The sequence below is a fragment of the Neopelma chrysocephalum genome, unplaced genomic scaffold (genome assembly GCF_003984885.1).
Source record: "Neopelma chrysocephalum unplaced genomic scaffold, ASM398488v2 Primary Assembly neopelma1_65, whole genome shotgun sequence".
Classification (NCBI taxonomy): Eukaryota; Metazoa; Chordata; class Aves; order Passeriformes; family Pipridae; genus Neopelma; species Neopelma chrysocephalum.
This window is the reverse complement of record NW_020897722.1, coordinates 4114048-4130577: the sequence shown is the minus strand read 5'-3', so window position 1 is coordinate 4130577 and position 16530 is coordinate 4114048. Positions and strand designations below refer to the sequence as shown.

General features: G+C 43.8%; 1 protein-coding gene across 4 annotated transcripts in view; it reads left to right on the top strand.

The window, feature by feature from the left end:
* SDK1 (sidekick cell adhesion molecule 1) overlaps positions 1 to 16530 on the top strand; it is a 398710-nt gene that overhangs the window by 331029 nt on the left and 51151 nt on the right. For 3 of the 4 annotated variants that reach the window (XM_027683614.1, XM_027683613.1, XM_027683615.1), the window contains 5 exons: positions 1419 to 1613; positions 5672 to 5873; positions 7719 to 7822; positions 9869 to 9939; positions 14559 to 14694. In XM_027683614.1, coding sequence (XP_027539415.1) covers positions 1419 to 1613; positions 5672 to 5873; positions 7719 to 7822; positions 9869 to 9939; positions 14559 to 14694 — 708 coding nt within the window. Of the gene's footprint in view, positions 1 to 3; positions 107 to 1418; positions 1614 to 5671; positions 5874 to 7718; positions 7823 to 9868; positions 9940 to 14558; positions 14695 to 16530 lie in introns of those variants that run through there. The other variant, XM_027683616.1, reaches the window with a different exon arrangement.

Sequence of the window (16530 nt, the reverse complement as noted above, 5' to 3'; positions counted from 1 at the left end):
CAGGAGCTGCAGGAACTCTGGACCTCTTCTGTGAGTGGACACGTGGCAATTGTTGCATATTCACAGTGGGAAATAAATGTCACTGAGTTTTGTCTAATAGCCATAGGTAAGATAAAGCCCTCAGATTTCATGCACTGGCCTTCCTGAATGAAGCATGCCGGGTTTGGCTCTCCTTGATCTTGTTACAGCCAAAATGTGGTGGGAGTTCAAACTCTAGCTGGGATATTAATTCCGTGAGAAAGGGATGGCTCAGGTGCTGCGGGTCCCTTTTGTCATTCGCAAGACGAGCAGAGGGTTGGCAGAACTATGTCATGACTGTTTTGTTTTCAGCTGGTTTGATTTGGATTTGTTGGCTGCCCTCTGCCCTGTGTAACTCCATGAAGCGTTTAATCACACATTCAGCTCGGGCAATAAAACCCCGCATCGGTTCTGGTATTAATTGATTTTGGAAGTCAGCTGCTGGACTGGAAGTTACCATCGAGCTCCAGAAGTGAGAACCTGATTCAATTGCTGGGTTTGCAGAACGGATTTGAACATTTGGCAGACCCTCTTTGGGGGACGGTTGTTGCTAGTGGTGCGTGAGAACCCTGGAAGCCCTCCTTGCACAGTGGAGTCATTAATAACACGGGCTAAACTATGAGCTCCTGATTGTCAGACAGGGTGGAACGGGGGTTATCACTCACAGGCATCAGCAGAATTCACTATTGAGAGCTGCATGGATGAAGCAGGACCACACAGCTTGCAGGCTCCTCCTTGGACTGTGGGCAAGGGCAGCGGTGCTGAATGACAGAAGAAGGGTGGTTCTGGCCCTGGTGCACAGTTGCAGGGGTGTGGGAGAGCTGAGGAAAAAGCAAGTGCAGAAAGGAGGAACAAGCCTTGACTGGTCGATAAGACTGCACAGTTTGGGCAATCCAGCTGCTGGAGCTGCAGCTGGAGAACCTTGAGTTTGAACCAGTGCTGAAACTGTGAGAGGGCAGAACAGTCCGTGAGTGTGGGTGCACACACATGCACACGTGTGCTGGGGTGGAAAGATGAAACTGGAGTGTTGCCTGTATCCGCCTCAACCAGGTGACATATTGCACCAGCTCTCTTTGTTCCTTTGATTTCCAAAAAGGTACCAGTATGCTCAGGAAAGATTAAACTGGTTTTGCATCTTGTTGGTGTAAAGGATGGAATGTGAAATGGGTTTTGTGGCAGTTATATTCAGTAGGCCCTTGTGAGCGCCGCTGTGTGTGATTTCCCTTGTAGCGTATGGCATCTGCTGTAGAGCAGAGTTTTATAACAGCAAAGGGAGTAAATTACTTTCTTCTGATCTCAGATAAGCAATTATGATAAACTAATAGTTCTGGTGCTCTTTTGTCCCTGCTGGTAAAAGCAGCTCACCCTTTCCCCCTCTCTGGCTGGTGCTGTGCTTGCAGGGTACCAGGTCGCCTATCGCCTGGCCAGCAGCAGCCCCAACAAGTTCACCACGGTGGAGGTCGGCTCGACAGTGCGGCAGTTCACGGCCACAGACCTCACCCCGGAGTCAGCCTACATCTTCAGGACATCTGCCAAGACCCGACAGGGCTGGGGGGAGCCCCTGGAAGCCACAGTGATCACCACCGAAAAACGAGGTAACGCTTCCAGCCGCGGGTTCAGAGCCTTCCCGTGCCTGCCTTGGAGCCTGAGCTGCGCTTAGGGGAGTTTTAATAACAGCCCACAGCCTGTACACCTCCTCCTTCTCACCCCATAAACCTGCCCCAAACCATAGCAACATCATGATTTGAGAAAGCAAGACAGACTTTTATGAGGCACAGTTCTTCTAACCTGCCGGGCTGTTGGAATTGATTTTTCCATCAGCTGCTATATTGGCCATATGCAGCCTCCTTTTGCAGTCAGATGGCTTTTTTTCAGCTCTCTCGTTTTCTAGAAAGATTGCAGTCTTAAGAAAGTAAGTGATGGATGAATTATATTGATTAAGGAACGCAAAATGAGAGGCAGTGGTGTTGCAGAATTTCTCCACAGCTCCTCCATTGTACCTCAGCCCTGACCTAATGTGTCTGTAATTACTCTGGCCTTTCACTGCCACACGCTCGAGCAGAGCGTTTGCATCTGGATTGCCCAGACCTTTTCTGTTTCTTCCATCAGCCATAAAATGGTTGTTTGCACTCTGCATCTCCGGTCAAATCCTGTTCTGAAGGGAATCTACTTGAAGTCAGCATTTATACATGTCTATAAATGAAACCAGATGCTTAGATACCAAATGTATCAAAACGTGAAAGACATGTAAGGTATTACAGGATCTGCTCTGCATCATTGCTTGTTTTTAATGCTTTGGCTCAAGTAACTGCTCCTTTTTCCAGTTTTAGAACAGATCTCTAGAGCTGCCAGATAGAAAAGTTGCATTTTCTACTTGTTCATGAAGGTTTGTTTGGGTTTGTTTTTTTTTAATTCAGAGCTAAAAGAGGATATTTTGGTGAATATGTTGGTGGAGAACAGAAGGGTGGGTCTTCCTCTGGTCTTGCACCATATGCCACGTTTCACTGCAAAGGATGTATCTGGTCCCTTGAGCTGATGAAGTCAAAAGCAGCCAGGGTAACTTTACCAGCATCACTGGGTTTTGTGCGACGTGCTGCTCTGACCCATTGTGCTGTCTGGATATTGATCTTTAAGAAAACTTCTCACTCAAAAGTCAAAATCATGCAGCTTGTGTGATTTTTATAAATCACTGTTCAGAGAGAAGCACACTTCAGCAGGTCACCAGGGCAGACCTCCTCAGGTGTCTTTCAACTATTGTTAGAACTTTTACATGTGCTTCTGGGCCTGGTCTTAGTTCTTGCCCCAGTCTTGTACTATAATACAACCAGTTATATTTACTTTTAGTGCTTAAAATGTGCCTACTAAGCAATCTTTTGTTTGAAGTCCTTTCTACACCTTGCAAATCATTTAGGGCAAGAGTAAGGATGTCCCGTTGTATTTGTCCACAATGTCTTCCTTGTTGTTTTCCTCTAACACTTCTAAGAAGAGAGGGTGTTGGTCTGATACTCAACCACCAGCAGCAAGAACCTGTGAGGTGCATTTCAACTACTTCTGGCCTGTGTGGTTGGAGTTAAAATTCCTGCTGGCATAGCCCTCTAGGTCATGTGCAGCCTTCTCAGTGCATAACAGTGCAGTCCTCAGAGAGAGAACCTCTGGAGCTGTATTTGAAACCTGAGAATGCCTCTGCTAAAGATACTGTCCGTCAAAGAGATTTATCAGCTCAAGGTTTCTTCCACCCCTGTCTGATTGCTGTCAAAGGGGAAGTTCAAAGTCCAACATGTGGAAGCTTCAAAAAAACCCACCATGCCAAATAAAGTGGAGTCTCAAAGCTCAGAGCCTCTCCTTCTCAATAAGATGTGCTCAAATTTCCCAGGCCTTGCGCGAGGATACACAATAGCTCAAGTCAGAACTCCCGGCTCTGCTGTGGGAACAATGATCCCTTCTTGCTATCAGTGCTTTAGGGTTATCTTGAGAAGGAAAGTCATAGTATAGTATGAACCCTTTCTCTTTTTGATGGACAGCTCTGCTGAGTCTCTACACATGCTATGGAACCAAGAGTTAACTGAAGTGATCCCATGTATAAAGTGTAGGGAGAAGAATGTGTATTCTCACACCAGCAAGAACAATATAAGGGGATGATAAAGAAGTTTATCCAGTGCAGCTATTCTGCTAACAAGAAATTAACCCTGAATTTGTATATATGACAGTAAATATTCTAGAGTAAAAAGATATTTTATTTCCATTAATAAAAATGCATTTGATATCCTTGTAGTCCTCGATAGTGAGGTAGATAGACACAAAAATTCCCTTGAAAATTAGCAAAATTGGTCACTCGTGTCCTTGTAAATTCCTTGGATAAGGAAAATACAATTTTTTACATTTTACAATGATACCTGTGATTTACAGATCCCAAGTTATATTGTGGCTGTGTTCTCCAGAGGTTCCGCTGCAGTGCTTTGAATCTACACCGTGATACTTCAGAATAATCAACACCAATGTTCAGGACGGAACTGAGTTAGAAAATGTAAATGTAGCAAGAAATTAAAAGTAGTCCATAGAGTCATGTGGACTGGTACAGTCAAGCCTTACATTCCTGCACAAACAGCTCACCTTAGCATTTGCTTGTGGCTAAACTCCCATAAATAAACTCTTTATACTAATGGTTTTGTACAAACAGTCAGAGAGTATATCTTGCAACACAGAAGATTTTAAGATCTCCCATTAGCAGCGGAAGGAAACGGAATCGTGGGAGAGTGACTGCAAGATCTGACCTGCCCACAACAGCAAAGCATATCAGCCAAGTTTATAAAATCCCTGCATGACACTCACTTCCTTGGATGGAATAACCTGCATACCTGTCTCAGCCTGTCAGTGTAAGGCACTGACCTTTTGCGTTGTACTGCGGCTCGCAGGCTGCTGGCACCCAGGGCTTCCTCCAGCTAATAGCTTACAAGTTTTTGGGCACTGATGTCAGCAAGAGCAGGCTGCAGAGAAATGCCAGAACACACAGGAAATGGTTTTAGGCAGTGGCAGGGAAATGAAGTGCTTGCCATGTGGAGCTGTGAGGAATCAGGCAGGCAGAGGTGTGTTTATGGAAACAAGTGCTGATGAAGTTGAATTGAATTGCTTCTCAAAAGCAAGTCACTGCGGTGTCTCCAATCAATTTTTGCTTTATTACATGCCACACATTTTAATCAGAATCAATAATCTTCATGATAAACAATTAAACAATTATTCCTCACTCTATAGAGTTTCTCTATTGAAATCGATGGAGTGCTGAGATGTGGTGACGGGAAAGGAGATCTGTAATGAAACAGTTGGGGACTGGCATGCTTACACCTGCATTACCATTCCCTGCTCATCTCAGAAGGTGTGCTGGTAATTACTCTGGAGGGATCTCCCTCGGCACAGGCTGATTTGACTTTGCAGGTTCAAGGTTAGTGGGTATGAAGGGGAGAGCTGGGAAGCTCTGGAAGTGACCTGCAGCGGGTGCTCCAGCCCCAGCTCCCCACTAGCTCCAGGCTGGGGTTTGGAAGCAGCAGCACCAGGAGCTGCTGATGGTTCCCAGATCCTTGCCAGAGAGGGCTGGTGCAGGAATTCAGTATCAGCTGTGTGTGCTTGGACTCTGCAACACAGCAGCGTGTTCCAGCTCATCCCTTTCTCTCCTTTGTGCCTTGACTGGGCAGCAGCTGGGGAAGAGGATGCTACACAGCTCAGAGAGAACAAAGTCCCTGGTACCAAGGAGTAAGAACAGGTTAAAAAGTGAGCTAATTTATAGGCAAATTCTTTCAAAAGAGCAACTGCAGCCAGAAGCACAGCTGAGTTCCATTAAAGATGGAAAGCCTTGCTTTGCTTGACTGCCAGTCCTAGTGATTCTTCCTTAACCTACCAGGCCAAGACCCCCCCTCAAGTTTGAGGTTCACTGCTAGGAAGGTGTATATTCAATGCTGACCTTTGATGCAGGGAGATAAGAATCAGTTTTAGTGCTCCTCTTTGCAGGAGAAGGTTAAGGAATGGGATGGTTGTATACTTCATGGGGCAAATCCAAAAGTTCAATCTCCTGTGGCATTACCACTATGAAAATCTGATCAGGCTGTCACATTTTATGTGGAATTTCCTCTCAAAGCAGTACCGAATTATGGTTTAATTGCAGAACGACCAGCACCTCCCAGGCAGGTGATGACCCCCCAGAGCGATGTGTCCTCACGGAGTCTGCTGCTGAAGTGGGTCCCTGGAAGTGATGGATCTTCACCGATCCGATATTTCACAGTCCAAGTGCGAGAACTGCCCAATGGAGACTGGCAAACCTACTCCTCCTCCATCAGCCACGAGGCGACATCCTGCATTATCGAAAGGTACCATGTGATCCCAGGCTAGCATAGAAATTCCCACACTTTCCCAAGAGTTGGGAAACAAAAACAAGCATCACTCAGCTTCACAGTCTTCTTGGGAGGGAGAGAGGTTAAGTGAGGTCACTGCTCCCATTTTAGAGGTGGTGTTATGAACAGCAGTTGAGAGATTTGCTGAAGGTCACGCAATAAATCTAATTAAAGTTGGACTGCAGTGCATCTTTTTGAAGCCCTTCCTGGAAGCTCAGCACCGCAGATAACACTACTCAGGCTAAATCATATGTAGCTACACAGTGCTCTGTAAAATACAACTAGTTAAAAATCCTTTCAGTACTGACTGATGTTAAAATCCACTCTGAATGCTGCATTGCAATTATCTCTATATAAGCTTTTCCAGATGAAATGAGAGCTATTTTTATCTGTATTTTCCATACTGAAGTTTATAGATAGCATCAGAATGTTTAAACTTTGTTATTCAGGCTTCATTATATCTTCAGCAATGCTAGTGTAATTAAAGTCCTTGTAACATTGGCAAAAGTAATTGAATGTCTATGAGCAGGTACTTGTTTTGCTGTCCATTTCCTCTGTTGACGAGCTGGTACAAATCTGATTATTTCTAAAAAGCCGTGAGCTTTAGGAGAATCAAGTATTCAAATCATTCAGATACAGATTTTTCAGGCCTGTTATAAAAGCAGCAGTGGCTATGGTATATGACAGCTCACTGGTCCTGTGCCAGTATCTTTCCAGTCAAAACCTGTAAAAACAAGGCAACCATCTATGTCATTTAGACTTGGCATTGACGTGACTGAAAACAAAAGATTGGAAACAATGATTCACATTATTCAAGTTGCTATAGGTAAGTAATGGTGTCCTATTAGGGTGGCACTGCTTAAAGAGATTTCTTCTGCTCCTTGCTAAAAGCATTTTCCTGTGGAAGTCCGGAAGAGTCGTAGATGTGAGAGTGCTGCCCATCAGGATGCATTATCCTTGATGTTTAATCATTCCTTACAAGTAACTTTACTTGGGTTTGCAGTCAGTGTTACATCTGCCAGCGGATGGCTAGACACTACCAATTAATTAGCTAAATCCCCTGTAAGTTACAGCTCTGCATTTCAAGCCTCTGCCTGTGACTCCAAAGGCAGCCTCCCCCTCACCTTCCCCTGCCAAGCCAAGACAGAAGCATCTCTGTGAAGGTTGTGTCAGCTGGAAATCACTCTTTGCATATCTTAAAGCACCACATAGATAAAAGAGCTGCAGGGAACCTGTTGTTGCTGTCTTTATTAAATAATCCAGGTAATAGCATTAATTTGAAATTCAGTAGGAACAAAATGCACTGATCAAGTGCAGTGGTGTAAGGGATTAGTCAGGAGGCTGATGCTCTGAATTCCAGCGCCTGCTGTGCACTGGCCGACCCTGGGCATGTTACCTGCCTCCACCTGTAATCCCCCTCCATGCTCTGAGGATCAGTTTTGAGGATATCTCAGCAAAGCACCTTGAAAGCCAGGTTTTGCACAGCCAGGCAGAACTTGAATAACAGCACGGCTTGTCCTTCCCAACAAGCCCCATCCATAGGCTGCTCCATGAGTCGCAGCTTCATGTCTGTTTTCTGGCACCCAATTCTATGGTGAATCCAGGAGTGTTTCTGGGAACTGAGGCCAGTGGACATCTGAGAAGATGCTGATGGCAGCAGGGGTGCAAACACCTCCACGTCACGAGGAAGCTGGGGGAGGCTGCAGAGAAGAGGCAAACTGCTGAATTACTTTGGTTGGCAATGGGCAGGTTCTCTGTAGAGGCAAGTTGTGGTGATGTGGGAAGGTTTCATCCCTCAGCCTTATTCTTTACGTTCCACAGCTTGAACCCCTTCACCTCTTACAAACTGCGAGTGAAGGCAACCAACGACATCGGGGACAGCGACTTCAGTGCGGAGACAGAGGCGGTCACAACGCTGCAGGATGGTAAGGCAGGAGGAGCTCCACGGGGTGGGCACTTCCCAGGGCTCCTGGGTCTGCTGGACCCACTGCAATGTGATTTCCACTGGGACTGTGCAGTGAAAATCAACAGCCGACGCAGGTTTGTTCGTAGGAAGTTGGTACAGGTAGCATGAGATATGGCTGAATTAACAGGCAGCCTCCAGTGTCCTGCTGTGCCCTCTGACAATGAATCATACTTTCAGGAGTCTCAAAATGGAATTAAACTTCATTTGATTGGCTTCCAAACTCTGCACTAACCATTATCTTTGCAGAAATTGAATAATTTACAAGAGATCATTAAAAATAAATGTAGAACCTTGCATACATTTGAAGAAGTTTCTTCAGTTGTTTTCCCTCACAATCCACATCAGTCTGCAATATGGCAAAATTGCTGAGGTATAAGTAAGAAAGAGTATGAAGCTCCTGGAAACATGAGCATTTAATCCTGCAGATCAGGACTAATAAACTGTGAATGACATTGACAAGGCTTTTATTTTTAGCCTTAGAGATCAGCTTCTAATTCCTTGATTGTATAAAGTCGATGCCTGAATGCAGAAGTAGCTCTGATGTCTTAAATGGAGAAAGGAACTCTGCAAAGTATGAAAAAGCATCAGTATGTACTGTTACCCTGGAAAATTGGGTAATACTGGGATACATACATATATAAATATATATATATATGGGTGTTGTGAGGTGGGGGTCGATCTCTTCTCCCAAGTAACAAGTGACAGGACATGAGGAAATGGCCTCAGGTTGCACCAGAGGAGGCTTAGATTGGATATTAGGGAAAATTCTTCACTGAAGGGATTGTCAAGCACTGGAATTGGCTGCCCAGGGCAGTAGTGGAGTCACCATCCGTGGAAGGATTTAAAAGACATGTAGATGTGGCACCTGGGGACGTGGTTCAGAGGTGAACTTGGAAGTGCTGATTTAATGGTTGGACTCAATGATCTTAGTGGTCTTTTCCAACCTGAATGATTTTATGATTCTATATACATGGTGCTAGAAATTCTTCAGGATTTCTTACAGAGCAGGGAATGAGGACACCAAGATATAAAAGCAGGAAACCATTTTGCAAAGGAGTGTTTAAAGACTGTGATCTTGAAATCAGAATAAGAGAGGACACTGCTCAGGAGTATCCGAAGCTAAACAAGAACCCATGTAGTACCTGAGCAATGTGCCAAGCAGCCTTTTAATGACATCCTGACTCTCCACCTTCCTGCGCAGCCGCTGCGGGATCGGTGCAGGCTGTAACTGCACTAATGAGGCAGCACTGACTCACTGTTTCGGAATTTAAAGTTTTATTTTAAATTCTCTTTGAATTTAGCTACAGTGAATCCAGAGTTGTGCTTGGCCTCCTCACAATACAATGGGGAAACGCTGTGAAAGCTTCTCACCTCCTCAACAAACTCAACATTTATTCTGCTGAGCAGACCCGGTGCTGCCACCAGAGCATTGTGCTGTGGAGGGCTGTCAGCTCCTGATAAGCCTTTGCCTCCTGTGTTTGAGCTGCTGTGGTGCCTGTATGTGCTACAGGCCATGGGCACAGGAAAGGGTTAACCTGTGGTAAATCAAGCTGCCCTAACCAAAATAATATGTGACTGTTTGACACAGACTCCTAAATATGAGATGGGCTTGCCTCAACTGTGGCATAAATCTCACTAAGAATCTGGGAGCAGTTTGCTCACACTTTGGAGCCCTCACACAGCTGGTTTAACTTGCTTTCAAACGGGCACCCAGTGGTTTGTGAGCACTGGCTGCTGCAGTTTCCTTCAGGTTGATGCCCTCAGCTTTTCTTGTTCCTGCTCAAGCTGCCAAGGCCACAGGTAGAGCAAGGGATGTAGGAGAAGTGTCTGGCTTCTGCCCGGGTTCCAATATCCATATCCACCACACTGCTTTTGAGACCCACCACGCAGTAGTTAGGATGGAACATTTTCTTCAGCAGTGAAGAAGGAGAATCTGAGAAATAAAAGCTGCCTCTATTCTACCCTCTTGCCATAACTGTTTTTGTCTCCTTTTTCCCTCGTTTAGTTCCAGATGAACCACCCAGTTCTGTGTTAGTGACTCCCCACACGACTTCCTCTGTCCTTGTGCAGTGGCAGGTAGGTAAAATGAAAAAATGTCATATTTCTGGAACAGATTTTTGGTTGCTTTGACTTGTTGACCTTAATGGTACATTGCCAGGGACATCTTCCTGAGCTGGATCTATTGTAGTAAAGTTTAAGGACTGCAGCTACTTCCTTATTTTCCTGACCTAGCACAGATTTTAGTGATGGACAGAAATTTCTGGCAGTTGCTTTTACTTTTTGCCCCATGAGAAGTTTGGGAGGTAAAGGAGTTTCTGTAGCCGTGTCCAAGGTCATTACCTGTCAGATTCTCCTGTCCTTTTGTTGATATTGATGGATGTGCATCTTTACATGGAAAACATTCCATGGAGCGCGGCGGCGGTAAAATCAGGTAATCAAAAGCTCCCTTTGGTTCACATCGTGTCTGGCCTCCTCCTGCTGCTGAAATGATCAGAAGCCTGAGATCAGTGCCTGAGATCCCATTCATACCTCTGAGGAACTCCAGGTGCCCTTTTGGCTCTTTGAGAGAGAAGAATCAAGACTTCTTCAGAGAAAACAAGGAAAGTTTGAGCTCTCCATGATCCCACTGAGCTGGACGGGGAACTATTCATGCCAAGTCTGCATTTTGTATTGGCATTTCCTCTGCCTCCCTTTATCTCTCAATCCCGGCCTCCTGGGAGATGCAGGAACATTTTGTGACCCAGTGCCTGAGGCTTCTTTTTGCAGAGTGGGCATTAATAGAGGGAACCCAGTGGGGTACTGCATGTTATCCATAACCTATCCTGGAAAGCCTCTGCCCACCCTGCTCCCAAGACAATGTCCCCCACACATAATAAGGATAACTTTGGACAGATTGCATTATAGTGAAAAATGTACATATGCGTTTACAGTACAGATGGGACTCCTTTCATTTTTGGAAGAAAAATATGTGTACGAGGGTCTGTTTGTTGCTGTGCAGAAGCACTTTAAAAATATGCCTGGCTGTGCTCCTGGGTGACTGGCCCGAATTCACCAGCATAATCCTGAGCAACAACATTGCTTACAGCATGTTGAGCAAATAGGAGACATGTTGAGCAGTTTTACCAAAGGAATTATGGAGGGATGTGAATCTGCCTCCCCACCTACAACTGCAGCCCACAGTGAAGGAAAAAAAAGTATAGAAAGAGAGGACAAAGAGGATGTGAGGCAGGATAGGCCAGGGAAATAAACATTCCCCCAATTGACTGATTATTGGTGTGTGGTTAATGTGAAATAGGTGGTTGTTTAGGTAATTGGATGCTTTTTATTTCATGAAAATGAAATGGGGTTGTTGTGCCAGAGCCATCTCAAGGGAGTTGTGGGCGATTACATGTCATTACTACATGTGTATTAATAGGTCCTGGTAATTCAACCATACTATATTTTTCAAATAAACAAAAGTCTTCAAGTCCCACAATAGCCACCAATTAAGAGGAAGTTTCACAGCAGTGTCAAGGAAATAATGTAAACTGCAAACAGCAGTCAAGCTTAATGGGAGAGTGGGTTTCTAAGCAAAGCTAAATTTTTAACTTTGAGCTCTGTTAATAATTCACAAAACAAACTCTAGATGCACTATCTGGGCTTTCAGCTGCTTGGTCCAATCAGTCCGTTATTTTTAAATTTAAAGGAGGAAGAAAATAAGTAATTTCCATGGAGGTCTGTTGTATCAATAATGCAAGGTTATTTCAAATGTTCTGGAGGATGTTACACTTAACATCAGGATCATGTACTGTTCTGCTTCTACCTTAGAGAGAACAATTGTTCAAACTTACATTTTGGTCTTTTTTTTTTTATTTATTTTTAAACAGCACAAAAATGTTTCTCTTACTTCTGTACAACATTATGGGCTGCCACTCATAATCATTTTACCTATTTCAGCAGATCCCTCAGGCCTTCCTACAAAATCCTAAATAATCCATTACATCAAAAGCAGAGTTTTGTCCATGGAAGACAGATAGGAAGGGGAAGACCTGACCTTTTAGCAGAGTACCCTTTTCAGGAAAGAATCTTCATTTCCATGCAAGGAGAAAGACAGTTTGCAAACCATTTATTTTCTGAGCTTTCCTGCCTCAAATTTCTAGGAAGGAAAAAATGGAGAATCACATGATAGCATAAAAAACAACATTGTTTGCTATCAACAAATCAGTGTCAGACTGTGACGAGAATTTAAGATTTACCTCTTAAGCAGTTACATGGCAGGGCAGGCAATAGCAGTCTCTTTCTCAGCTTCAGCAAGGTTTTCCTTCTAAGGTTCTGTAGGATATTCCATCTCAACTTTTTTCCTTTAATTTAAAAAAGATTATTAGTAGTTAAAATAGGAGAAGTCAGAGTGGGGCAAGGCCACTGCTGTGCTGTGGAGCCCTTCTCTGTGAGGGCACCATCAGGGCTAAAGCAACTTCAGTATAATATAGAAAACAAAAGAGGGGAGTCAAAAGATTGGAAAAGAGAAAAGAAAAGATCAGGAGAGAGATACTAGTAATTTTCATTAAACCACATCTCATCTCCTTGCACAGGATAGTGTTTCAGCTGGTCTGTGAGACATAACATCACTGGGCAGCTCTGGAGAAGGCACTTTGGTCTGTTTGCTTAGTCCCTTGGACAAGGGGCTCAGTCTGAGACTGGGAAAGGCTGTTGTACAAGAGCTTGATTTATTTGCCTTGTAAAATGTAGTCGTAGAGGGAATATGATTGCCCTTTCTAAAATACATCACAGGAGTAAACACCCCACAGGGAGAAGAACAATTTAACCCAAAAGGCAATGTTAGCACAGGAACAAATGGTTAGAAACTAGCTATGAATTATTTAGATTAGAAATTAAATGAGGGTTTCTAACCACCCAAGTAGTGAGGCTTGAAACAGCTTTCCAACAGGAATACTGGAAAGCAGAAAAATCAGTTTGTTCTCAGGTGGAGGTTGTTCTCTTGGTGAAAGGGACTTCAGGCAGGTGAGTTTCTGCAGTGGTGAGGTCCCAGTCCTGATGATTCCTGAGTTCCCTCACAATCCTGCATTCACAGAATCATCCTGTAATGCAGATGCTAAATAGTAGTGAAAGGTGGTCAGAGCTTCTCCAAAGAATGGAGCACAAGCATGAAACAATGATGAATAAAAGATCTCCACCCATGCAGAGGAAGAAAAGTGAAGTCTTGGGATGATTTGGGTTGCTTTCAGCAGGCTCTGTGCAGGACAACTGCAAAAGAAGGTGGCTTCTTGCAGGAGCAGCTTCTGCTCCTTTTCCTGGTGGCTGTGTATGTGCCTTATACTCTGATTCACATAATTTTCTTTTCTCATTTCCATGAACTGCAGTCTCTGTACTTAGGTCCTTCAGCCCTCACCCAAAGCAAAGTCCTTTGCTCTGAGACAGGACAGTTGTCTCTCCCCTCTTGCCATTGTAATGGAAAATTCTTGTCATCTCTGAAGGCAGAAAGCCAAGTTATTACCAAGGATCTTCCTCCTTTCCTGTAAAAATGTCCTTACTTTCTTCATTAAAATTACATGTGGTATTACCTTCTATTGTCACAGCATTTCATACCAGCGGTTAATTTTTACACAATGGACAGAAGGCTTTTCCTTAGTAAAGTTCTCAAGGCTGGCAGGGATCTTTCTGGATTAAAGGCGAGATCATCATTAAAATCCTTTTCATTTATAGTTTCAGCCCCTTAAATTTCAGTACAAGAATCTTTAGAAGATAAATGACTCAGGGCATCTTTTCTTCTCTGCAGTTCTTAGCCTGTATTAGGCTCATGAAAGTAATTTTTTTCCCAAACATGAAGAATCCCTTTGCTTGTCTCTATTTAAGCAAGCCACTCAGACAAAAATCTCCTTTTCAGTGTACTGGCTGTGTATCTGTATCTGAAGGAGGATGTGAGGGGCTGCTGAAGAAGCCTTGCTGAGGTATTATGTCTTTGAGCATCTCCCAGCATGTTGCTGAAGAAAAAAATCTCATGTCTGAGCCAGCCCATGGCCAAATTGCTCGGAGCTGTTATGGAGGAGACCTGGGTTTTTCTGTGGGAGTGGACGTGTGGAACACACCAGAGCCCATCACACTGTGACTGCTCTCTAAATGCCTTTACGAGGTTATTATTAGACCTAGTTTCATCTTCCTAATTAAAGCCAGAACACACCAATCCCTTTTTATTTTCTCATCAGTCTTTCAGTAAAATAATGCCAAATGAAGAATGCCCTGTGATCAGTCCCCAAGGGAAATACCCACTAAAGGAATTCTGTCTTTAACAAAACAATCTGCTTCTTTTCATCTCAGAAGAAGTGAAATACTGTTTGGCTGTTCCACTGTTGGTGGCTGACAACCTGCATTTCCAGGAACGTGCTTATTTATACTCTTTTATTACCCACAAGTTTCCACAAGTTTCAGCAGAGCAAGAAGGAAAGGAGCTTGGCTCTTAGTGGAGTACATCAGGTGTGGATTTTGTAATGGCCACAGCTGAGGGGAGTCATCACAGTTGCCTTTAACTTGTGTTTTTCAAATTACACAGCCTTCCACCCTGCACATTATTAATGTCTGTTTTCACCAGAGCACTGTCCCCCTTCACACAGGGCCTGCGTCAGCTGCTGCCCGTGGTGATGGATGTTTGTTGCAATGCACATCTTAACAAGCCTGTTCTGAACATGAATGTTTTTCAGCCACCCAAAGTGGAGAGTCTGAATGGTTTGCTATTGGGATACCGGATCTACTATCGGGAGCTGGATTATGACACTGGACCTGGAAGAGAATCCAAAAACATCCAGAACCCTTCAGCTTTACGAGCAGAGCTCACACGTAAGCCTACTGTAGTTTGGACCCTGAGATATCCCAGAATGGTAATCTGTCATTACACCAGACACTATAAGCCCTCTTGCCCCATGGAAGTAACACGTAAGTCTAAGAGTGCTGGGGATAATTTAGGTTTTACACAATCAGGGTGAAGATGATGAAAAAGGCAAGTAAATCCTGTGTGATCAGCACTGTAGTGGTCCGTGCTAATCTCTGCCAGCATGCTGGAATTGATGGTCTGTCCCCCAGGTATCCTCTGATTTCCTGCTTTGCACTACCTCCAGTTCATGATTACTCTGGTATACTTTGTTCTACCATTAGACAAAAGAAAGACACTTTATTTTCCTCAGCTGGCAACTTTTTTCTTTCTTGCTATTTTTTCAATAGTTTTTATAATTGGCATTTTGTTTTTCTTTTTACTGTGTAAGAAAACAGCTGAGGAGAATTTTAAATAGAATTTTTACGATTTCAAAGCTCTTGTCCATATTTTAGAAGAAAACAGTAAGGATGAGCAAGAATTTTTAGGTGCATGCTTTCCATGTTAGTCACTAGGATTTATGGCTCACATGGAAAGAAGGTGGAGAGGGAGAGGAATAATAGAAAAATGAAAAGGCTTTTTAGACAAAGACTAAAAAGGAAATCAGAGGGAAGAATAGGCAGAATAAGGTGATGGAAGGCAGAGATGTGATCACTCAGGAGCCTGAAAGATATGGTCCAGCAATGAGATGTGCTCACGGAGGGACCAGCTTTTGTCCTGTTTGATGGCACTGGAATATTCACAATAAGATAATACTCCAAGAGCAGCAGAATAGGGCTGAGTGAGACTATTTTAATATCTTACATCATCTTCCATGAACCCTGAACCCATAAAAGTGATTTCTACAAAAGCAAGAGTGAATTTTTGTGAGGGTGTGGGAGAAGTGGATGCTTTAAATATAACGTAACCACCTAAGTGTGACCTCACTTACATGGTCAGTGCTAATGAGATTTCTCAGGCTGTACAGTTTTAACCAGGACAGAGTAGAGATGTAAAGCTCTTATAGGTGCATAAGGGATTTTCCCAGACAAAAGCTGAATGACTGTGTACATTATCATGAAGTAATGATTTTGGATGCTCTCACAAGCCAGGGAGCCTGTGAAACCAACCGGTTTCCTCTTTTCCCTCTTCTCTTCTGGCCCTGCAGCAATGTTCCTAATAGCTGTAGAGTTGAAAAAACGAGCTGTACCTCTCCAGGGAGTCAAGAGAGAGAGAGAGAAAGGGGTGGAGACAAGTGTATTTTCAGATAAATTTCCCTCTTTCTCCTCATAATTCTCACCTTAGAACACCTCTGTTCCTCACTGACCCGCAGTTTTGCACAGCTTAGCATCTTATTACAATTCACTCACAGCAGGAATATTGAATTCTTTAAGTGAAACTGTGGGAAATCTAACTCACACTTAAAGAAACAGGTCCTGTCCTAATGTAAGCGTTCACTCTCTGGCCCACGTTCCAGGTCTTTCCCCTGCAGCTCTTCAGGTTTTGAATTTTGCACCTTGAGAAATCAGGATGTAATGCACCATTGAGAGTTTTGCCCCTTAGAAATCGTTTCGTTTTTCCTCATTTGTTCTATTTAATCTAAAAGTCAGAACATTTTTGTGTTGTGTATTTGCGAGTTCCTCTGTTTGAGGAGGAAATGAAACAGCCCCGTGTGAGCGAGGCGCTTTTGATGTGTTACGCGAGAGTGATGTGCTTTTATTGCCCTTCAAGGTATAGTCCTGCAGCTTAAACTGTGTATGGGTGTGCTGCCTCATTTGCCTCTGTCTCTGCTGTACATCATTTGCAATAACTATTTCCTTGCACTG